At 50.4% G+C, this 22,744-nt stretch overlaps 6 protein-coding genes across 6 annotated transcripts; 2 read left to right on the top strand and 4 right to left on the bottom strand.

The window, feature by feature from the left end:
• Positions 1-94: 94 nt before the first annotated feature.
• BO87DRAFT_364143 (cora family metal ion transporter) lies at positions 95-4,035 on the top strand. The gene is made up of 7 exons (XM_025621728.1): positions 95-688; positions 737-834; positions 1,918-3,484; positions 3,536-3,609; positions 3,658-3,710; positions 3,758-3,811; positions 3,860-4,035. Exons 1-7 carry the CDS (start codon positions 328-330, stop codon positions 3,960-3,962), a joined length of 2,310 nt encoding a protein of 769 aa, XP_025477188.1. The 5' UTR covers positions 95-327; the 3' UTR covers positions 3,963-4,035.
• Positions 4,036-4,203: 168 nt separating this feature from the next.
• On the bottom strand, positions 4,204-6,513 carry BO87DRAFT_364141 (putative transcription factor; the record flags this gene model as incomplete). Its single annotated transcript, XM_025621727.1, has 4 exons — positions 4,204-4,334; positions 4,396-5,689; positions 5,756-5,787; positions 5,847-6,513. 4 exons carry the CDS (start codon positions 6,511-6,513, stop codon positions 4,204-4,206), a joined length of 2,124 nt encoding a protein of 707 aa, XP_025477187.1.
• A 437-nt stretch (positions 6,514-6,950) lies between these two features.
• BO87DRAFT_118946 (uncharacterized protein) lies at positions 6,951-9,028 on the bottom strand. The gene is made up of 3 exons (XM_025617934.1): positions 8,690-9,028; positions 7,273-8,607; positions 6,951-7,214 (listed from the first exon to the last, which is right to left on the bottom strand). The coding sequence occupies exons 1-3, from the start codon at positions 8,859-8,861 to the stop codon at positions 7,042-7,044; spliced, it is 1,680 nt and encodes a 559-aa protein (XP_025477186.1). The 5' UTR covers positions 8,862-9,028; the 3' UTR covers positions 6,951-7,041.
• A 542-nt stretch (positions 9,029-9,570) lies between these two features.
• Positions 9,571-12,871, bottom strand: BO87DRAFT_314209 (P-loop containing nucleoside triphosphate hydrolase protein; the record flags this gene model as incomplete). The annotated part of the gene is made up of 7 exons (XM_025619646.1): positions 9,571-9,872; positions 9,926-11,444; positions 11,504-11,565; positions 12,381-12,385; positions 12,412-12,488; positions 12,587-12,679; positions 12,746-12,871. The coding sequence occupies 7 exons, from the start codon at positions 12,869-12,871 to the stop codon at positions 9,571-9,573; spliced, it is 2,184 nt and encodes a 727-aa protein (XP_025477185.1).
• A 216-nt stretch (positions 12,872-13,087) lies between these two features.
• On the top strand, positions 13,088-15,712 carry BO87DRAFT_378729 (uncharacterized protein). The gene has a single exon (XM_025623862.1). The coding sequence runs from the start codon at positions 13,573-13,575 to the stop codon at positions 15,391-15,393; it is 1,821 nt and encodes a 606-aa protein (XP_025477184.1). The 5' UTR covers positions 13,088-13,572; the 3' UTR covers positions 15,394-15,712.
• A 21-nt stretch (positions 15,713-15,733) lies between these two features.
• On the bottom strand, positions 15,734-17,285 carry BO87DRAFT_408671 (PIG-L family deacetylase). The gene is made up of 3 exons (XM_025626176.1): positions 16,735-17,285; positions 15,815-16,649; positions 15,734-15,750 (listed from the first exon to the last, which is right to left on the bottom strand). Exons 1-2 carry the CDS (start codon positions 16,970-16,972, stop codon positions 15,979-15,981), a joined length of 909 nt encoding a protein of 302 aa, XP_025477183.1. The 5' UTR covers positions 16,973-17,285; the 3' UTR covers positions 15,734-15,750; positions 15,815-15,978.
• Positions 17,286-22,744: the final 5,459 nt, after the last annotated feature.

The raw sequence follows: 22,744 nt of genomic DNA, 5'->3' as shown, positions 1-22,744 counted from the left end.
CTCCGGATAAATGTCACCGCCTACTCCAATAGGCAGCCGAGTGTTATCGGGCATCGATAAGCCGCCAACTATTTCTCCGATCGCCTCGCCTCCCCTCGTCACCTTAACTGCACTTCTCGCTTACCTGCGCTGCGAGTTTGCTCAGTACTGTCTGGGAGATGAAGCAGCAAGATTTACCCGCCGAGGTACAGGATTTTCTAGTCTCTTGACATATCGCCACAACCACAGAGCACTTCTCAGCGCCTGGCTGCTCTTACGGAGTTTACCCTCGCTCCCTCACTAGTCCCGACAGTACGGATCCAATCGACTTTCGAAGCACTGATTAAAATGGATAGCGCATCTCCCAGGCGTCGGGCTTCAGCTGCTCGTCACCTTTCCTTAGAACCCTCACCCCCCGCTCATCGTCGGCTATCTCACGAAAGCATAGACGCACTAGAAGCCTCTGGCCACCAAAAGAAGCGCCGTCGTACCAGTCATTCTGGACGACAGGAGAATGCGCCCCCGGATGCAGTTGACCTAACGGCGGCAGAGGATATGGACCCTGTGTCAAGGACACAAGCCAAACAACGAGCAGATGTTATCCTCGCACAGCAGTCCCTAGATCATAACAAAGGCGAGTCTGTTCTACTTGCATACAAGTGTCCCGTTTGCATGGACACCCCGGTTGATGCTACCAGTACTGCATGTGGTAAGTTCGTTTTGCGATATTGCGGGCTACCTAGCTGACTCAATCAAGGACATCTTTTCTGTCACAAGTGTATCATGGATACCTTGAAGTTCAGCGAGGCACAGCGGTCGGATATGTCTGGAAAAGGGCCCCGGGGCACTTGCCCTGTGTGCAGAAAATACCTCTCGCGCAATGACTTGCCCGGTCCGAAGAGGAATCTCGTACCTCTTCAAATCAAACTTACGACTAGAAAGAGGACAGAGACCGCGCAATGAGCAGTCATTGTGCATATCAGTTCATGACCGTCCCATTCAGCAACTCCCAACTCGCTTTCGGAGCATTATGGGTTACAGAAGGGAAATGTGACGACTTGAAGATATGGAAGTGAATGTATAGCTGCCATTCACTTCCTCGCATCATGGTTATCGGGCCAGTTACCTCTGTGTTGAAGACCCTACTCTTATGAAGTATCCATGAGGGATAACACCGGTGACTTCAGCTTGGTGGATTCTAGAAACCTTGGCTTGAACCTGGAAAAGGGGACCAAGGCAAGATTCGCCGTGACACGGCGAAATTTGTATTGACCCGACCAGATCGGTACAGCGAGTGTCTCGTTTTAGGCGTTCTCGGCATACTTTAGCATACTCTCTCTCTCTGTGTGTGTGTGTGTGTGTGTGGAAGACAAATCCTGGGGCGTGGCCCGGAGGATACCACGGCTCTTGCATAGACTAAACCGTCGCGCCCGGGCTTTAAGGAATAAACTTACAGAAGCCAAGACTTGATCGTGCAGTAGTAGCTTGTCCATTTACTAATGAGATGAAAACTTATCTACTCCATATTCTCCCTTCCAATTCTGGTTTAAGCAGCGTTCTGTTATTTTACGATCTGTCGATCTTTAAAGAATGCGGATTTCCTTGCCGATGGAACAACCAGTTGGGTCCGTGTCCCGCGGCGACGTCATTCCCCCGCGGAGGAGAATAACGGATTAGCGCTCTTTCCGTCTTAGCCATCTTTCCCTTCTATTCTCCTATTCAAAAGCTTATATCCACTAGCCTTTGCCAGCTCTGTGTTACTTCTATTCCACCTCTGTGAATCAGTATGGCATATGTCAATGCTTGCGAGTGCCGTTCATTGCTGGCACCGATTCACCCTTACTGAGTGCCTCTACTACACCCACGAGCAGCATTGATTACATCGCAAGCATGAGTATCTACTCGCAAGATCATGCGCAGTCGGCAGCGGGACTGCAGTCGTCTCAAGACATAGCTGATATCGAGGCAAATCCCCGGACCCCCAATCCGCCCATATCTCCAACGTCTAAGGTGCCGCCTTCGCCTCCCCCTGAAACTTTCACCACGGCCGCCAGGCTCAACTCCCGTGAAACTGTCCGAAACCGACTTCGACGCTCCACCACCGCTCGCTCATACTATCGCGAAGATGGCGCGCTCGATCCGAACTGGCAGCCAGGGACGGAACCAGGCATTGATCCAAGCCAGCCGCTTCCTGCTTATAGCACGGAATGGATGGCCTCAACGCCCGCAGAGCTACACGGGACAAGTGAAATCACTGTTGTGGACTTTTCGCAACATGAAATGAGGCAATATGTTCTGGACAATGATACCCTTGAGCCGTTTCTTGCGCGGGAGAGAGAGCCTTGGGTGCAATGCAGATGGATCAACGTCAACGGACTCAGTTGGGATGCTATAAGAATCTTAGGTAACGAAAAAGGCCTGCACAGACTCGCGGTCGAGGACCTGATCAATGCAACAAATCGCACCAAAGTTGACTGGTACTCCGATCATGCATACATTGTGCTAAAACTCCAGAAATTGATAAAACTCAAAGAAGATGACAGTGATTCTGAGGATGAGGAAGATGAAAATACACACTGGACGAATGAGCGCAAAAGTTCGGCAAGCAGCATTTCCCTGAGAAGGCCTACTAAAAGAACACTTGTGTTGGAAGCATTGAGAGACCTTTTCCGGCCGAAAACCCGCGAGGACAGCCCTGATGAACAGTACCCTGGAAAGGATGCTTCCTCAGGTAGGAGGAAGTCCACTTCCAAGGCATCTAATATTGATGATGGTGCCAATGTTAGGTTCACGCCTCGTAGCATCCAACGTTACCGAGGTGGCCCGAACGAGGACCGGATAGCCTTCATGGAGCGCCATGCTATACTGGCGGCAAAGGGACTGTGTGTTACTCTGGAACAGGTCTCAATTTTCTTACATGCGGATAATACGGTGACTTCCTTTTTCGAAACGAGTGCCGATGATATTGAGGGTCCAATTGTCCGACGTCTCAGCACCCCGGAGACGATGTTGCGCCAGTCTTGTGACGCTAGTATGGTCGTGCAAGCCATTCTGGATGCTATCATAGACTTGGCCATACCGGTGACCACAGCTTACCAAGATGTGATCGGTGATCTTGAGCTCGAGGTACTGACAGATCCAGACGTGGATCAATCCAAAAGCCTGTATGTCCTCACTTCAGAAATTGCAATCCTCCGAAACTGCATGCAACCAATCGCGACTGTCATCAATGCCCTTCGTGACCACCGGTCCGACCCTGTGCATACTCCTGGCCTGGGAGTTTTGAGGAATGTCGGGACTGCGACTCCTACAAATGATTGGAGTCCATACATTGGAACGGCCACACCAAACCTGAAAAGCCTGAGCGGATCGAGCGTTTCCATCAGTCCAATGTGTCATACATACTTGGGAGATGCGCTAGACCATTGTATAACCATAGTGGAAGGATATGATCAAATGAGAAGGGCTGCTGACAATATGATCGACCTGATCTTCAATACGATTGGTGAGTGTGAATCATGCCATTGGGATTTTGTCTGAGGCTTACAGTATCTAGGCGCTTATCAGAACGAGAGTATGAAGCAACTCACCATTGTGACATGCTTCTATCTTCCACTTACCTTCCTAACGGTGCGGGTTTATTCGCTTGTATAGACTGCTTATCTGACTGTAAATCAGGGCTACTTTGGCATGAACTTTACCTCCTTCGCTGGCATAGAACATAGCGATGCGTATGTCTATCAGTCCGTCCTGTAGCAATGACTAACTCAAGCTCCAGATACTTTTGGATGATTGCCGTTCCATTTGTGTTCGTCACAACCATCTTCTTGATGTAAGTCTTACTTTGGCATCAGAAACTAGCATCACTGACCCCCCACAGGCGCGACAAGCTGCAGCGTTACTTGGTGTTGCTTGCCCAGAAACGGCTGATCACCAGCTCTAGGAGGAGCAGACGGAGAAGGAGGGCCACTGAGAAGACATAGGATTTCTATCCTCGGTTAACAATCAGGCGTGTAGATCATCGGTAGAGATATTAGTATACAGTCACATAGAGATAATGATCACGATACAAAGCTACTTGCATCATACGGAATATGGGAGCGTTTACTGAGTTAATTGGTTCCTGTGATTACTACCAGAACAACGTGGCCACACGGTATACCACTCACAGAGTCAAATGCAATAATCAAACACTTCACATCCCCATACTAAACTGGTATATCCTCAGCGGGAATAAGTATCAAAATTCTCCGCATCCGGCCATTGCATCTGCAACCAATCATCCATGGAGAACACAAAATCCAATCCCACGCCGTCTTCTGGCACTGAAATTGACGGCAGCACACATTCATCAACTGGTCACCAAATCACCCATTAGCAAGCAAACATGAACCTAAGCCACACCATTCAACTTACCTCCATCTACACCCACACTCCGACCCACCTCCCCTGCCCCCAAATCACCATCACCATCACCAGAACTCACCCTACCATTCGCACCATCCCCATCAACCACACACTCCCCCACCCGCGCAAGAGTAAGACTAACCACCTCCGCTGCCCTCGCCGCCTCGCGCGAAGTCGCCGTCGACCCACGACGCAACCAAATAGTCCTCGCCGTTCTCAGGGCATCCAGCACCTCCTCTCCCCTATCCAAAGGCCCTCCACAATGCACCAACGAGCAAAGAATCATCGTCGCGGTCAGAAACAAATGCGTCATACTAGACGTGATCCGCCAATGCATATCATATAATTGACCCCCTCTGCAAGTCTCCTCGTCGAGAATGTGTTGGATGCGTAGCGCGCCGAGTGATGCGTCGATACAGGCGGTGCGGGAGTATGCGAATTTGGGATTTTCTGCGTTTAACTCATGCGATGGGATTGGTGGTATGTTGAGGAATCGACGATGGAGCATGATTTGCCCCTTGTATAGGAGGTGTTGGAGGAATAGTCGGGACATGATCACCTGTGAGGAATCGGTCATGCTCGCTTGTAGAGGTTTGAAGCGGAGGGGGGGAGGGATGTGGGAGACGGCGTCGTGGAGGGTCTTGTCCGCTTGCATTACTTCTGCGTAGCTTGCTGGTTGGACTGCGTCTGCTAGGTTGGATATACTGCCTAGGGCTAGGAGCATGCGTCTTCGCGCGATGAGTTCTAGTGTAGTGGTGTGTTCTGTTTCTGGTCTGCTGGGGGGAAGGGTATTTAGGGATGGGGTTAAGTCTGTATCGAAGAGGTTTCGTGGCTCGGCGGTATCCCATTTCCAGTCGGAGATCATTCGCGGCATGCCCATTTGGCTGGATAGGAGGATGTCGCTTGTTAATACGGTGGTCCATAGACGACGGCGCATTTCGCCTTGCAGTGGGGAAAGATTGGGGAAGTGGCTGGGATCGCGATGGTAGCCCATTCGCAAGGCGAGGTTGACTTCGAGGCCGAGTAGGAACCAGATGTTGCGGTTCGCGTCCGGGTTGATTCCGTATTCGATGTATACGTAGTGGACTAGGGTCTCGAGTACGTATGGGCCGGGTTTGGTGTACTCGCCTATCAGGAGGCACTGGACGATCTTTTCGCGGTAGAGTTCGAGTTGGAGCGTTTTCTGCTCTTCTTCGGAGCTGTCGGTTACGTCGGAGGCCATTACCGCTAGGCAGATCATGCTGAAGAGGAGGCCAATCCATACTATTGGCGTGCTTGTGGAGTCGGTCCAGAAGGATTCGTACTATGGTGTTTGTTAGTAACGATTGGAAGAATGGTCGGTGATGTTGTTTGATTTGTATCAACTTACTTCTTGAAGAAAGCTAGGCCCGTGGACCGCTGCTAATCATCCGGAATCAGTGATACTGTTGTTATAGCGGGATATGACAGGGGGTTCTCACCAGAAGCGACCAGATCGAGATAGTTGAAATATTTCGAAATATACCGGTCAACAGCGGCCTTTGGTGGGAATGCGGCGATAATTCCAGCCCGTGAGGCAGCCCGTTCACATCCGTAGATCAATAACGCATGTCGGTGGGATGGTTTCACACTCATATCTTCGGTAGACTCGGCCATTCTGGCTTGTTCTTCCCGATCACAATGCGCCTTCAGGTCGGCAATGCTGTCCAGAATGGCCGCCCAGTGCTCACCGGCCACGTACTGAAGCTCTGAGTCGGTGATTTGCATGCTGCCGCAATCCGACTGTGTATCTAGTACACTACCACCGGGCCCTGGTCGAGTACTGCTGCTTGGAGTGGCATCCGGGGTGGAAAGCTGTCGGACCTCGTCATTGTTGACTCCGTCGGACTTCATGGACTTCACGAGACGCTCCAAGTGGACTAGCCGGTCATGGAGTCCAGCGGGTGCTCCAACGGGCGTAGGATGCAATGGGGATGCTGGTGGCTTCCGGGCCACATAGACGCATGAGTGACCGCGTGCGACGCAGCTGGTACAGGGCTGTAGTCGATCGCATCGAGACTTGCGCTGGCGGCATGCAATGCACGAAAATTGAGGCTTGTCACGTCGTCGACGAGGTTTTGGAGCGGGAGTCCCGGAAGATGAGGACATTGAGATGAGTGATGAATGGTGAAGCAGACACAATGTTGTTGATGGTGGGTGGGGAGTCAGCGCGGCCTTAATACTTCTATCAACTAGTAGTCGAAGGACCCGGCACTATCTTAGTTACAGGAAGCAGCCCAATCGGAGGATCATCGCATATACGAGGTAGCCCTCCGATTAGCTAGGATGAGTGACCCCACGTGTTATGGGAATTCTACAGGAAGGATTTAGTGTAGCATGGAAGTGGTGCAATGGTGATCCAATTCAGGTGATGTGATTGTAGAATAACCATAAGTTGCATTCTACCCAGGATATCAATACATTTGGCCAAAGAAAAGCATGATGATACATTCATTTTCCGTCCTGATATTGTGTTCCAAACTTGATAAGGAATGTAATCAGGAAATCAACTTCAAACATTACCGCGCCGACCGTGTCCAGTCCCCAAATCCAATAATACAGTTGTGGAATCCTTGAAAGAGTTCAATCTCGAAATGGCAACCAATTAACGTAATAATATCATATTAGACACCTCATTTATGCCTTCGTGCCGTTGCCGTTGCCGTTACCATTGTGATGAAGAACCTTGGACACTTTCTCCTTCAACTGAGTAATGGGGCCGTGATGCTGGTGACCGTTTCCGTTGGCCTTGTTCTTTTGTGCTGCAGCTGCGGCGGCTCCTTCACTGGAACTCTTGCTGGTATCGGGTCCTAACATATGGTTAGTCAAACTCATTTCTCTTGGGTGATAAGACAGTGCTTTACTAACCTGATGGTTTCGAGCGGCTGTACCCGCGATCCAAACGCTTCTCAAACTCGTAAGGCTCCCTCGCAGGAGTCTTAGGGCCTTTCAGAGCTTCCTCGCTGACTTTGGTGTTCTTGGGAAGCTTGTCCCCGGTGTCATCTGCGCTCTCTTTGCCTTTCTTCAGGGAGTCAACATCGTCTTCTTCGGTCATTCCTGCGCCGCTGCCTTTCTGGGCAGAGCCAACCGCGGCGCCGCTCTCATCTTGCGTTGACTTGTCCTGATAAACCCGAGCTTCTTTATTCGGCACCTGGCTCCTTGCATTTACTGAATCTACTCCACTGGGAGTGGACTCGGATGCTGATGGAGTTGACTTGGCTGCGGACAATCTCTCTTGTTGGGTATCCCGTGCCGTATCGATGTTACCATAGGCACTCTGCTTTCCGACAGAGCCCCCCGCCATCGCTGAGCTAGGAGATGTCGTATCCTGCTGCATCAAGCGGGTTCTGACACCATCGTCGGTGACGCTCTGAGCAGCTCCTTGGTCGGCATTGCTCTTCATTCCCTGTTGTCCAATGACGCCCCCAGCCACACCTCCAGCCATGCCTCCAGCAACCGCTTTACTGCCGTACTCATTCTCCTTCTGCATTGATTTGGCTGCGTTATCTGGCATGCGCTGAGTAGATTGTGCAGCACTTGAAGTCCGTTGGTTTGCCGTATCCTTCTTTATCGATGTAGGAACCCTCTTTTGATCTTGCGCATCCATGTCATCCTGATTTCCTTGTCCAGAATAGGCATAGGCGCCAGTAGGGCCGGAGATGTTTGACTTGCTGGAGACTCCCTGATCCCTGGACGTAGGGACATTGTCACGAAGGTCAGAGTCTCGCCCGGAGTATGCATAGGCTCCAGTAGGACCGAAGCCTGAAATGTTTGACTTTCTCGAGACTCCCTGATCCCTGGCCGCGGAGACATCTTCACGAAGATCTGTGGTGTCCCGGACTCCTTGTCCAGAGTAGGCATACGCGCCACTAGTGGCCGAGGACGAGCCCGCAGTGTCTCTGCTCTTCTGGGTATACTGGCGTCCCATACCGGAGGTATGGCTTCCTTGACCATAAGCGGAGGTCTGGATTCGCTGCTCAGGAACGGCAGCTTGAGACTGTCCTTGCTTGATACCAGAGGAAGCACCTCTTATGGGGTAGTTCATCTGCTGACCCTGGGATGGCTCACTGATGAAAACATTCTTGGGGCCGAAGTCGGCATTGCTAGGTGACTTGGGGTTGCGGGCATGATCAGCATCGGTAGACGCAAGTGGTTCGGGGATGACAGCGGTGTTATCCTTTGTCCTAGGAGCTCCAGGTTGTTCTAATTGGTGTCAGCTTCACTTGATCATTCAATGGTTCGTGATTCTTCTGACAGAGCATGAAGAGCCTGATGAGGTTCTTACCATCACGGTTTCCGGCATCATAAGGATCGGTGGCAGTTCCTCTGCCTTGGATTCCAGATAGAGGCTCATCGCCATGCTGCTGGTTTAATTGGCTATCTGGTGTTTGGTTAGGATGGACCTCGTTCCACAGAGCATTCGAGGCGTTGTTGAAGGTTCGATTTATGGTCTCCATGTTTTATATGTGTGGTTGAAATCAATTGTGTGATATTTGGATGAAATGTAAGCTTAAGCTACTTCAGAGGTGCCGGACGCCTCGTTTATGAATGGATGGAGGCGATAATCAAAGAACCTTGTGTCGTCAGAGCTGTGGGTGGGATTGCAAAAAGGCTGGTTAATCTGCGGGATGCGGTTTTTCTAGAAAGGCAAGAGAATAGCAATACATTATAGTACGTCAGTGGCACGAGGCGAAAGCAGCGCAAACAGACAAGCATATGAGGAGCGCATAGTGTCGATCGCAGAACCCGCGATGTCATCACTCCATCCCGTGACGTCAAGGAACGTCACCTGTCACGTGGGGCACACTGGACCGACCAACTGGCACCGACAATGCAAGAGATGGAGCAGCAGACCAAAGTCAATTAGAATTCTATGGACAAAGACAGAGACCCTTAGGGGCTGCACAATTGGAACGGTGACTCGTAGATACTTAGTCTCCCTCATTCGAACGCCACCACAAATTGCACACCAGAAGCAAGCAAATAATGAAAACACACTATGAAAATTCGTAGTAAGAATGCAATACCCTACGACCAATATCAGTGCCAAATCTGAATCATTCTGACATTCGCGCAGAAGAAACTGCGAAGGTCTCATAGCCGAATATGGACGCCGATGTCGATCTCAAAGTATGTATGTATCGGGTAAGAGAGCCACGGAACCGGTCAGGCTTGTTTGCTCGTCTCCGCGGCATTCTTCGCCTCTGGGTTCAAAGGCTGCTTGGGATCGTATCCCACACTTTTAACAACCCCTAGTCCCTTGGTCTTCCCCTCCCGGAAAAGCACTCGATCCCCGGGGGCCAAGAATTCGGGACGCTGTACAAATCTGAACGCAACCAACGCACGGTCACCGCCCCGAATGAAGGGACGATCAATGTCAATGACCGAGCATGTTTGACTTACTGCGCCGACATGCAGCATTGCTTGATACCGAGGCTTGATCGTAGTGGCGTGAGATATGATCAGGACTAATCAATCAGTACAACAGAATAAGTAGAAAGGGAACAGGTAGTAGACGCACCCTCAGCGACGAACTCCCTGTAGACTTTCGGGGGCTGGTCCAACTTCTTAAGAACTACCATGCCCTTACGGACCTCCTTCCGTCGGACACGTTTCAGGGCGAAAGAGCCCGACTGGCCTGCAAAACAAGCGTTGACCTGAATACGCTTGCGCTCAATGGACTTGATCGTGGTAGTCGTGAATTGACCGAGAGAGTCAGGCCCAACCAAAACGGTATCACCAGCGTGTATCACACCCGACTTGGCCACCCCAGACACAACTGTACCCACATGGGGCACGGAGAACGTATCATTGATGAGGAACTCGAACGGAGCATTCACATTGTATTGGCCGCGGTGAGGAAGGATATTCAGGAACGTCCGCACAAGGTCCAGATTCTCTCCAGTGACATTGGACACCTGGAAGATCGGGCAGATCCGCTGGCTCACAAACTGTGTCGCCGTGTTAATGGTTTCTTCCATGTCCTTTATAAAAATGGGAATCTTGCGGGAACCAGGCGACTTGAGAAGTTTGCTGAGCTGGGAAAGGGTCTCCTCCAGAATCTGCGGTGGGCAAATGTCGATCTTGGTGACAATTACCATGACCGGCACGTGTAAAGCCACAGCAATACCCAGGTGTTCTTTGCTCATGCCAATGAGGCCATTGTTAGCTGCGACCATGAGTAAACAGTAGTTGGGGCTGCTGCTCAGCATGCCGAAAACCGTAGTCCGCAGGTACCGTTCATGCCCAGCAAGATCAGAGAAGGAGATTACTTTGGCGGAACGTCTTCCTATATCTTCCCAGGACATCTTCCGCCCATGAGCGCTGCTTACAATGTCACCACGGCTGTCGAACCCCATTATCTCCATCCCTACCGAGCTGGTCCGGCCGCTCTCGATTTCGTGCTTGTGGCGGAACAGGTTGAGTCGAGCCTTTCCTCGGCCATCATCCAGGTTTCCCTTGACCAGCACACCCAGCATGGTACTCTTACCTGCGTCAACATTGCCAACTACTGCCATGCGGATCTCAGCCATCTCCTCCACGGTGCCCGCTGGCTGCCGGATCAAGAGCTTGCCCCAAGAGCCTTTTAATCGCTCATGCTTCACGCGCGATTCCTCAGGCCCGCCAACATTGTAGGTAACAAGGATCCGACAGTGAGCAGGAAGGGTTTCCGCCGCTTCCCGCAAGCGCTGTAAGGCTGTATTCCACTGGCTCAGATCAAAGGACATGGAATCCCCGCCATCTTCAAGACCTAGGTCGAAGAGCGTCTCACCATGTCCTTCGTCAATGCGCGTCTGTAGGATGTTGGCCAGGACTTGGATGTCATGGTCTGGCTGTTCACCAGTGCCCAGGAGCAACTCCTTCAACTTGACCGGTTTCGGGGTATCCGTGAGGTCTAGCTGGTCGAGAATATCCAGTTCGGCATGGTCTTCAGATACTGGAGCTGCGCTGGCTGTTTCGTAGCCGCTATCACTGGGCAAATACTGAGCCGATCGCTGGGCCTGTTGCTTTTCAGCGTACTCGGCGAACTCGCTGAGGGCCTAAATGTTGGCGACGTGTTAGCGGGAATGCCAGATTGCTTCGCGGGGGGGATGCGCACAATCTCGCCTCTCCGCCGTTCTTCCAACGAAGGCTTTAATCCAGCCGTCCCCATTTTGATGGCTATATTGGTCGATGATCAAGACAATGGCAAAAGAAAATAGTTCGGAGCAAAGGCACGTTATCGATCTGCGATATGATGCGTCACTCGGTCGGGTGGAAGATGGATCGCCGCTGGCGCGCTCAGACACGTATTCGTGTTATCATACTTTTATCTATAGATACGAGATCAGGTAGGGGAGTAAGAATAAACAGAAGAGGATAAAGATGTAGAAAAGGGTCTGGAGCAAATTAGGTGAATGAGAAGGTGGTTTGTGAATGATATTCTAGGAGGGAAGAGATGGACAGCGAGGGTCGGGGAGGGAACCGGGGAAGCTTTATCGATAGGAAAGTGCGAGTCATCGCCGCCTCGTGCGGCCCCCAAGCAAATTATTGAGTCATACGGCTCAGCACAGTCATTCCCTCCATGCAGCTAAGGCTATGCTGGAATGATGATGGTCTTGTCACCGCTACAGTAGTCAATTTTTTTTATTAACTGTTTTGGGCCAGGTTGCAAACCAGAAACACTGGTCGCTGCTGTTGGTTTCATCGCTACATATGCCAGTATGGCATGATGCCATGATACCACACGCCTTACACCTTCCTGATGCCTCTATAACTGATATAAGAAAACCTGCAGGCCCAAGCATGACCGAGTACGTGAATACATTAAAAGATAAATTCGTATAGCCTGGAAACCCTGTAACATCGCCTGGTGTCTTCGTGGTCTCGTATTTCGTAGCTTGGGTGAGGGGTGGCCCCAAGAATATCCGATGTGATCCGCCTTCCTACTTATTATTGCCTCCCAAATCTTATGCCTGAGGAGAAATCAAGACGACAGAGTCTCCTATCGCGAAGGGTCAGTATGACAAGCCCCGGGCTCTACCGGGAACGGCATCGCGAAACGCACCTCGAACGAAGAGCATCTCTTCTTGCTTCTTGATGGTCTACAGACAATCAACCTGCGTTAGCCCAGCTCCGCACTATTATAGTACCACCCTAATTGATTGTACTATAACCGAGGTAAATGGATAGAGCGACGTACCCGGAGGATCTCTTGCTCGTTCTCATCTTCCTCCACCACGTAGATGGTCTCCTCAACATCTCCTAGCACCAGGTTGCAATGGCTATCGTATGCCTACCCAAAATCATCTGTCAGTAAAAGCCACGTAGCCAGAGGCTGGGGTGCAGGCGTAGGACTCACATGGAGACGGCCCTTGAGCTCGCGATCGCCGCGCAGCTTGACGAAGACGATTTCATCGAGCGACAGGCGCACCAGATCTAAGGGCTCGGAGACGGACGATGTGCCCGCATCCTCGGTGTCGGCCATGTCGAGGTCGAGGGTGGGTGGAAAAGGAGAGACTGAAGCGTTAAGCTAAGCGAACGAAAGGAAGGGGGGAAGGATCCAAGCTGCAGCGTGTACAGCAGACGCGGGACATGGATGGTGAAAAAGGCTACAGAGTCTGACAGGGATCTGGCCCGCCAAGACCACAACAAGCGGCACCTCCTCATTTACTCCGCTTTTATAGTCGCAGCTCGATTCCCCCCAACTTCTGACGGCCTGAACACCCCCCCGGCTTTTTCCCTACGTTCCTTCATGTTTCCTGTCCTCAGTTCGCAATGCTGGGGTTTATTCGTTCCAGTGAGAGCTTGGGCTCTCATTTGGTGTGTCCTACGTACCGTCGATGTCGATTAACTCACCTACCTCGCTGTTCTCCACTTCTTATACTTCGGGATCCTACGCGCCGCCAACGATCATCCGGATCACATTTACATCTTCGATATCGGAACGACGACAGCAGCAATCATTCTAGGAATAAAGGCTGGTTCGCTAATAGACATGCTCCACAGCTGGGACGGGGAGCCACGGGCATACTGGAACCTGGTCAGGTTGACTTGGGCGATCATGAGATCTCCTATGCACAAGACGACAGAGGGCACGACATTGGGGCTGGTCCCCGGGTCGAGAGTTTCGAGGATGTGAAGCGACATTTCAACGCTATCCTCCGAGATGGCCAACCAGACCAGGTGATGGATGCGATGCTTGATCCTCGCTTTGAGAGCTTGGTTTGCTTGATGCCACCCAGCACCTTTGTTGAAGTCTTCCATCTCCTCTCCCCGGCTTACTTTATCGATCCCTATCGGGAAATCCATCGTCCCATTCATCCGTCGGCTGTTGATGTCAAGCAGTACAAATCACTGGACTCGATTTTCGACGAGTTTGCCAGTAACCTTTCTGCCATCCTGCAGATTAGGTGGGCGGGCGGCCAACCCTTGGGCCTGGCTGAGTACACGCACCTGCTCAAATGCGCACGCTCAATGGGCGATGCTATCATGGCAGACTATATCTGGCAAACAATTAGGGAGGATGGAATGGTGCCAGATTCCCAGTGCTATAATTACTACATGGAGGCGAAAGTCTGGGATAGAGCATACACCGGCTTGGAGAAGTATCGCCTCAGAATGACCCCTTACCTGTATCGGAAGAGGAGATTCTTCGAACCCAACCCCGGATGGCAAGGTTACGGTACGGCTGCCCGAAGTGTGAGAAAAGAAGTGCTGCAGATCTTCAACGAGATGACACAGGAGGGTACCTCGGGGGACACCACCACCTTTGTCAATGTGATCCTTGCGTCAAGCCGAGTTGGCCATATGCAAGGAATCAAGAATGTCCTGCACACCGTCTGGAACATTGACGTTGATTCGCTGCTAGACCAGGTCGATGAGTCGATGCTTCCAGAAGTGACCCCATACGACCGTTCCTCACCGCTGTACCCCACAAACCACCTGCTGTTCGCCGTAGCTCATGCCTTCGGCACCAACAATGACATCCCTGCCGCGCTGCGTACCATAGATTTTATTTCGAACAAATATGACATCCCGGTGCCGGAGAATGTCTGGCTCGAGCTATTTGAGCGATCGTTTGTTTTGTCGCGTCCGAGGTTTGGCCCCGACGCTGAAAGGAATGCGAAGGGCCAGGTTTCATATGACTTCCTCAACTCCATGTTCGAAACAATGACTTCCGAGCCTTTCAACGTGCGTCCAACCATCGAGGTGCACCATATCCTCGCCAAAACTGCGTGGGATCGCGCCAGGCTGTCGGAATTCCTGCACCATATGGAAGCTGCGTATAATATTCTCAGGGAGACAAGAAAGAAGAGAAGAACTGCGAGGTCGATAATAGAGGCGTATCTGGGACAGGCACAAACGGAAATCCTCAAATCACGAGCCTTTGCAGATGCTGTGCACGCATATGACATTCTGCGCTTGCGCACTATGCAGCAAACCGTTGTCATGGAGCGTCTTGCAAGACTATTGCTGATCCACCATCGTTGGCTGGGTCGTCGGAACCAAGCGTGGGAACGGACCCTTCTTCCGCAGGCGCTGGAAGAATGGCGAGACTTTTTGCCGGAGTCCGTAGTATACCATACCCGAGGAGGGCTCGTCGAATTCGATGGTGCTACCTCTTGGCGCCAGCGTAATATTAGATCCCATGACAGAGTACCAGTCCGGCGGCCAACCTTCGGAATGAACTTCGAGCTTGATGACGACGCAAACGATATAGACGACGACATTTTCTGGGATTATTATCGACAATCTGCCCCGCATCTTGATCTGTCCATTCCACCCCTGAGAAGGCTTTTCGAGGCTGTACACGAAGACAATCTCAGTAGCACTTACGACGACGAAGCTTTCCTGGCGGAAGAACTGGGATATGAAACTGGCGAGTATGAGATCCCTAGAGTTACCGCAAGGACGCCCAGACAAGCGCGCTCTACCACTTGGGGACGCCAAACAAGAGAGGAGGACGATTCCATAACCACAGGTCCGGGTCCTCTCTCATGGGCCTGATTCTAGCTCATATCCGAGCCACTTCGCTTTCTCTCACTCTCTTCATCACCATCTTCTTTTTTCTTCTTTTTTCCTTTTTTTTATAACTTCGATTGTGACTTTCATCTGCGCATCCGGAAAAGTTAACAATTTGCGGATACCTTCACTTAGCCCAGATTTCTTTCTTTCGCTTTTCTTTTCTTCATGTCCTGAAGCGGGATATATGATGAGCTGATCTTTGGCTGTCAGTTATGATACCTCATGTGTGCATGTATTGCCTTACCTGAGCGGATACCCTGTCTATATGACATGTTACATATTGAGCTCTTTTATGCTTTTCGAATATTATCATTATTCTTTTGATTGTGAGAGTATTGTCTTTCAGTAAGCAAAACAGTAGTCAGTATCAATCTTTCGAGCCATGCTCCGACGGGGTGCATACCTATACAGAAATGGGACTTGACGTCTGATTGTATACCTCAGACAACGTCAGTCCACCAAGGATCCATTCATAATCATATACATACAATGCGGGTATATGCTACAAAATGCAAGGCACCTATCCAGTCAGTTCACTGAGCCTATAGCCAGGCTCCACCACCATCATCATATCTTCTCCGCCTTCAAATCATTCACCACCATGTACCGACCAATCGTAATCCAACCCCACCGGAACCACACCATCTGGCTCTGATGGGCCTTAACCATAGCCGACTGCGCAGTCATCCACTCATTAACAGAACTGACAAACAAAAGCCGCGACGGGAGCTGGCCCTTAGATCCAGCACCACCACGGCCCAGAACCGAATGCAGCGCGCCCCGAACCATCGTAAACGGCGCATCCAGCACACCCGCGTACTTGCGCAGCAGATTCGTCGTGGTAAGCGTATACAGAGTGACGGGACAGGTATACCCCGATTTATCCTTCATCAGGGACCGCAGGAAATGAACAGCGCCGTGGTACAGAGACCGGTGATTAGGGTGGTTGCTGATACCTCCCTTGTCGAAGGTCAACAGCACGTCGATGGTGGCCGTAGGTGCAGAGTCGGCTTTGTTCGACTTCTTCTTGGAAGAAGAGGTGCTGTCGCTGAGGTCGGGGGCAAAGGCGTGTTCGAGAACAGCTGATACGTCGGACTCGGTCCATTGGACGGTCATGCTGTCGCGGAATCGGGTGGGGTCGTCGATGATGTATACGTCTGATTCTTGGCGTAGGCCTAGTTGCAGGGCGCTTTTCACGAGCTCCTTTTTGCGGATGTGGCCCAGGCCGTCGGCGTCTCCTGTTTCGTGTTGCGGGTTGGTGTTAGTGGGTGTATATTGGGGGAGAGGGGTGTTTGTTCGATGGTTTATGTGGGTGCTGCTTACCACTGCTGAGACAGAGGATCTTGAGGTGGTTGCCGTACTCCGGTCTGGTCAGGGCCAGTACCGTGGGCGCGAAGAACATGGCTTCATCGTCCGGGTGGGCGATCAGGAGACATATCCGCTTGTTGTATAGACGAGGGAATGCGCCGCCGAAGGGTGAGGACGTGGTTGAGGAGAGTGTCCAGAAGAGGAACACGGCTAGAATCGCGGAACCGAGAGAGAGTAATGTTGACGGGGACATGGCGTGGGAGTAATCAAAAGGGGGTGATTTGGACGTTGAACTTTAGGAATGAAGGGGAGATAGTCAGGAGTAATTGGATCGTCGGGAGGTTTGACAAATTGTGGGAGAAGCTAGTAGGAGCTCAACGGGGTGCTTTTTTCGGGGGATATTCGACGACCGTTCGCCGCTTGCATGAAATGATGCACGTGATGCTGGGGGTTGTAATCCACCAATTGTTGGGCTATAGCATACAAATAGTGTTGGTTTATTCAGATTGAGACACCGTTAGGGGAGTGTGACCCCGATGGGTTGAATGGTGAGGATTAGAAAAGGGATAAATAGTTGATTCGTCTCAGGGTCCTGGGTTGACGATCTCTAGAGCTCCATGTCTCCCGGACGCGGAGCTATCACCACGTGACTTACGAATTGAGTACATCGGAAGATAGTTCCAATTGCATTTCTAATTGTAGGAAATTAGTGTGATAAATCTTCCGAATTGTGGAATTTATTGGTTTATCGGATGCTACTAACTTAGTAGCTTGTTCTATGCGAGCGACCTCAAATATCCAAGTACTAGTACGATTGGCTAGAAAATGATCATAATGCTGAGAATATATACTTTTACGAGATCTACTCCGTTACTGTGGATATATTTATTACTAGTAAATTGGTAACATATACCAACATTTCTCACATTTGTACTGAAACGATACAGACTTACTTAGTAGCATCAGAAGAGCAACTAAAGCCTCATCATATTTACAAAATGCACGGAGGAGCTCCTCCAAGCAAGTTTGATGAATGCAGCTAGCATTGCGCGTTCCATTACCAGCATTGCGTTCCGACGCCAATGACATCAAAAGTACCAGGTGCCTACTTAATGTCAACCATAAGCTGACTCAAATGTCAACATTAGTAATATTGATTATGCTTTTTACTGACTTCAATCATATCCATTTTCAGCAACAGCATACGTATCTCTCAACATCTCAGCTGTCACCTTCCTGATCCGTTTGATACGAATTAGTAAGTAAGCTCTATGCGCGGAAAAGAAGATTATGGCCCCCACCAATCACATGAATGTCACAGAGCACTTGCATTGCAGGTCTCTCCGCGGACCCAGCCAACCTTCTAAAGTACTAGGATAAGGCTATCACCATGGATCCTTTCGCTCTTAGCCTGAACTGCTTACAAATTCCATGTCGATATACAAACCAAGGGACGACTAGAAGTATTTCTAGGGTGGTATTTGGAAAAGAGACATTGTCTCGGCTCGACGGCATCCAGAGACTGACTGTATCGGGCAAAGTACGGAGACCCCGCGGTTCTCCGGTCCCAAAAGAAGACCAGTCAAACTAGTAGTACCAGGTATAGCCAATGATGAGGAATACACTAGAATCGATATATTGATCGAGGATTCTAGTGATTCCTTGTCGGCTTCTAGTGTTTTTCCGCGGGTAGAGTCGGCGGTAGCAGGGGCCAGATTAGATAGAGACGTCATCACATGGCCATGATTCAGCTCTCCTTTTCCTAGTAACTGGATCTAGATTCAGTGACTATAGTCGCTGGAGATCGGTAGTATCCAGGATGGTCAATGACAGACCGTAAGATAACCCATGTTTGAACGTAGGAGTCTCAAGAGCAGAGTCAGTATACAGTTCTCTCTACCATTGGCTTCTAGAACTTCCTAAGATGGATTGCACTAGCAGGTGGAACACAGAAACCCACGTCCTGTGCAATTCGGCCGGAGTGAATTCCAAACAGAAGGTTTTGGCTACGAAGGTTCGTGCAATATCCTATCATCTAAGTTCTCGGGTGCTGATAGCCGGTATTGTAGGGCTGAAAACCCGCGGACACACAGAGTCGGTTCACATGGCAATTGCTGCGCATCATGCCGCGGGCAGCAGCTATGAACTAGAAATTCATCGTCGAAAACAGCCATAAATATACTGCCGAGCATAGATTTTGCGACGCAATCATGTTCAAACGACCAGATTGAGACATGATGGTATCAATGTGCCGGACTTTACCCCCGCGGGGTTCAAGAGCTCTCGAGTCTATTTGATAGTAAGATTATAAGTAACCATGAATCTGCCATGAAACGTAAACACAGACGTCGTGGCAATTCTCAGTCGGTCTAGGCAAATAGAGCAAGTAAGTTGAGCGACGATATCCGAGACCATCGGGCCACCGTTAGTCATAGAATATATGGCTTTGTGTAGGAATGGCGGTAAAAAGCGGATAGCATCAACCTGAGCGGACGGCAGGTACGGCGTCAACCAAAGACTGCAAGTGGTGTACCCACGGACCGATCTGACTTCCGTCGAGGACCTTACCGGGCAAGGGAATTGGGGGACAACGGCAGTCGCCGAAGTCCTGGGACCAGAATGGTGTAATTCCCGCTAAATCCTCATTTAGTGAGTGAATGAGCTGGTCCAGAGACCTTGGAGGAGAAAGGAGAGAAAATTCTGAGGCGCTAGTGCCGTGGTGAAGAGTCATCGCATGGAGTCCGCCAAAGCTAACCATGAAAAGAGAGCCGGGCCGGTGGGCAAGCCCCATTCGAGAAAAACGGGGGGTGCGGCGTACCGCTAGTCCACTACATACCCTCATCCACCTTTGGGAGGGGTTTCCGCGGAAAGACCCAATGGAAAAGGCGCAACGGTAAACATGGCCTTGCACCTTGCAAGAAAACGCTTTAGCATTCGTAGTTGGCATCATTAATATGACCATTCACTGCTACTACTACCTGTTTTGCAGCTGCATGGAATGGGTCCAAGCTTCTGCACATCCAAGCTGGGAGGGGTTTCAGGAAGCCGTCACGGCACTAGTCCACAAGATGGCGGTTAATAACGCAACCGCCGTGCGTGCTCAGGCAGGAGTAGTAGAAATCCCTCATGTAGACATCTCCTGCTGGGTGAAACTAGGCGATTGGCAAAAAGAAACATGGGGAATGTGATCATACTCTGTCGGAGTTGGTTTGTTATCGATCGCCATATAGCAAACAGATTCGTATTATAGAGCAAAGACTAGTCTGGATGGTGAGTTTCACGCAATTGGGGAATCATATCGGCAGTAAGGAGGATTCTGTGAGAGTGAAGAATGGTCACCGGATGCAATCTTCACGGTCTGATCATCAGTGTATTGCGCAATGGACCAAGATCTAGTGCATGCACCTGCGTCGGCGCTTCCCCAAGATTAACTTGATGTAGAAGAATTTAGGAGCATCAGCTGGAGGCGGCCCTTGCCGACTCAGATATTAGCCTGATACAGTCAGTGTCAATTCTCTAACATCCCCATATATGACAGGCCAGCGATCATATAACATGAGCTGACCAGTACTTTGTCGATGAGGCTTGGCGGGTAACACTGAGGCTAAAATCCTGTATAGTAACATCCGAACTCGTGGCGTGATCGAATCGGCCATCCGTGGCCGTCAGTGACAAGATGTGCCGAAACTCTCAGGAAACCGGGACGGTCAAGCCGACAGCTGGAGGACCATCAGGGTGAAAAGTCGGCCAAGGTACCTGGATCGTCAGAGGTCAGACCGATCATTTCACATTGCGCATGCTGTCGTCCTGGCAGCTCAATGGGTAGTGGTGAAACTGTTAGGTAATGGGTATGGCGGCAATGGGTAGTCATTCGTCAGAACGTCAGAACTGTCCCTGGCCAAGTCACAACGCACGTTGCTTTAGTCTAGAACTTCAACATTAGTAGTGAATATCATATGTTAACTACATATTACTTTTGGATATTATTTCCCAATTCAATTGTTGTTTTCTCACGCAACCCTCATACTATCCTACGAGGCTAACTAACCACCACTTTCATCTACACCGACCGACCGGCAACTGCAGCCGGATGATGTGATGCCCCGCATAGAACGGAATTTTCAGCAGTGCGGGGAAAAAGGCGAACCTATCGCCTTGCAGTGAGCAACAACGGAATCTTCCTCCTGAGCAAAGGGGTCCCTGTTAGCGCCGTCAAAACCATCGTGAGACTTGGCCAGGAATGGCAATAACGAGGAGAGCCTGCAGCCAGCTTCGTCATTCAGGTCCTCAGTGCCTGAGCCCGAGCCCTTGACAAGCCACTCAACCAAGTCTCATCGGAACAGGGTACCGCTGTACCGCGCGGGTGGAAAAGAAAAAAAAAAAGGCACATATCCTAATCAAGATTTTTATTTTCTCTTCGAATTTGCCCTTGACAATTTAGTCTCCTTTTTTTCTCCCTTTGGCCTTGTCGGGATGTGGAACCTGGCCGAGCTGTAACCTCAAGACTCAAGAGGCGCTGCAATGGAATAAAAACTCTGCAAAGAATTTTTTTTTTTGGATTATTTCCCAAAAGGTTCCCATTCCGTACGCAAAACATCTGGTTCTGATGGGGCTAGCGTCTTCCTCCGTCCGCGGATTCAGCGCCTCGTTGGCTCAAAAAGTGCAAGCGGCATCACAGATCCAGAGGATCTCCAATTAGTGTCGCAACGTGTTGCGGTATGGTAATGTATACCCGCGTCACGGTGCCGGTCACCGCTCGTACGCGCAAAACTTGCGCCAGACCGCCTTGCAACTGTTCAGAATTTCGGGCTCTCTCTGCCACTATATGACGCCACGTGATGGTTTGATGACGGCAGCTGACCTTCCTGAACGAGCAAAGAAAGCGCCCTTTTTGTCAGGTGTCGTTACGGGCTCAGGTCCCGGCTGCCGTCTTGGACGGATATTCGGTGCCGGAAACACTATGATGATTTGAGTGACTTGTCATGCTTCCTTGTCTTCCATCTCTCCATTGCTCATCAGGCACCACATCAAGAATTGGCTCTCTACTAATGCTGTCAATAGAGTACGTACTATGGTTGTCGTGGCAGGCCCTGGGCCCCCAACTATACAACGGCCCAATCAAATTGTGGCGTGACCTGGAGGGGAATACTGTCTAGAACCTTAGTCAGCCCCATTATCCTTGGTTCGGATCTCCAACAAAAGGACATGACAACATCACTGAGCAATTTGGCATGATCTCGAAGCCCGATGATTAGGACCACGAGTTCATTCTGAATAATCACTAGTAGGTATTGCGTCAAATCATCACCGCCTCTCTACGAATACGCGCCTGGGTCACGCAAACATTCGCGAGCGAACGATCGACAGCCAGGGGAGGGACTTCGTTCCGGACCCAGGGACAGCCAGACTAAGTCCATTTTCTATGGGGTAGGAGTGAGTCACTGCGCACGGCCTCGACGGAGGGACATCGGAGAGCTAATCACCATGCTTTGTGGCTAGCGAAGTGTTCAAGTGATGCAGCAGGGTAGATTAAATACGATTTTGTTGCAGCTTCGTAAAACACACTTCATGCAGGTAGTAGCACGTCTTTCTCAGAAGCAGACTGCATGAGCCCGGACAGTATCACATGCGTTGAATTGTGAAGAGAAACGAATCAACCTGTAAGTAAGGCGTACATGTTGCGCTGATGTCGAAACAAATACTAGCATCCGTAGGATTTAGCCGAGGACAAGACTGTCTGACGCCTTGATTATTGCCATACATTTGATTATTCAGAATCACAGATCCGGGGTTGGGGTCAGACTGCGGATAGATGACATTGACTTGAGACTGTGAATGATCAACCCCAAGTTGCCATAGGCTGACGAGTCCTTGAATATTCTAGAATTGGGTCGATGGCATCTATTGTGAAGTCCACCGTGGGGACACATTAACCACTGATGATGAGTCCCCAGATCTAGAATGTCCCATTCATTGAATGTAATTCTCCCATACAACAAGTATTATCATTTAGATCACGCAAGAT

Source organism: Aspergillus neoniger (assembly GCF_003184625.1).
Source record: "Aspergillus neoniger CBS 115656 unplaced genomic scaffold BO87scaffold_27, whole genome shotgun sequence".
NCBI classification, from domain to species: Eukaryota; Fungi; Ascomycota; class Eurotiomycetes; order Eurotiales; family Aspergillaceae; genus Aspergillus; species Aspergillus neoniger.
This window is presented reverse-complemented; position numbering and strand designations above follow the sequence as displayed.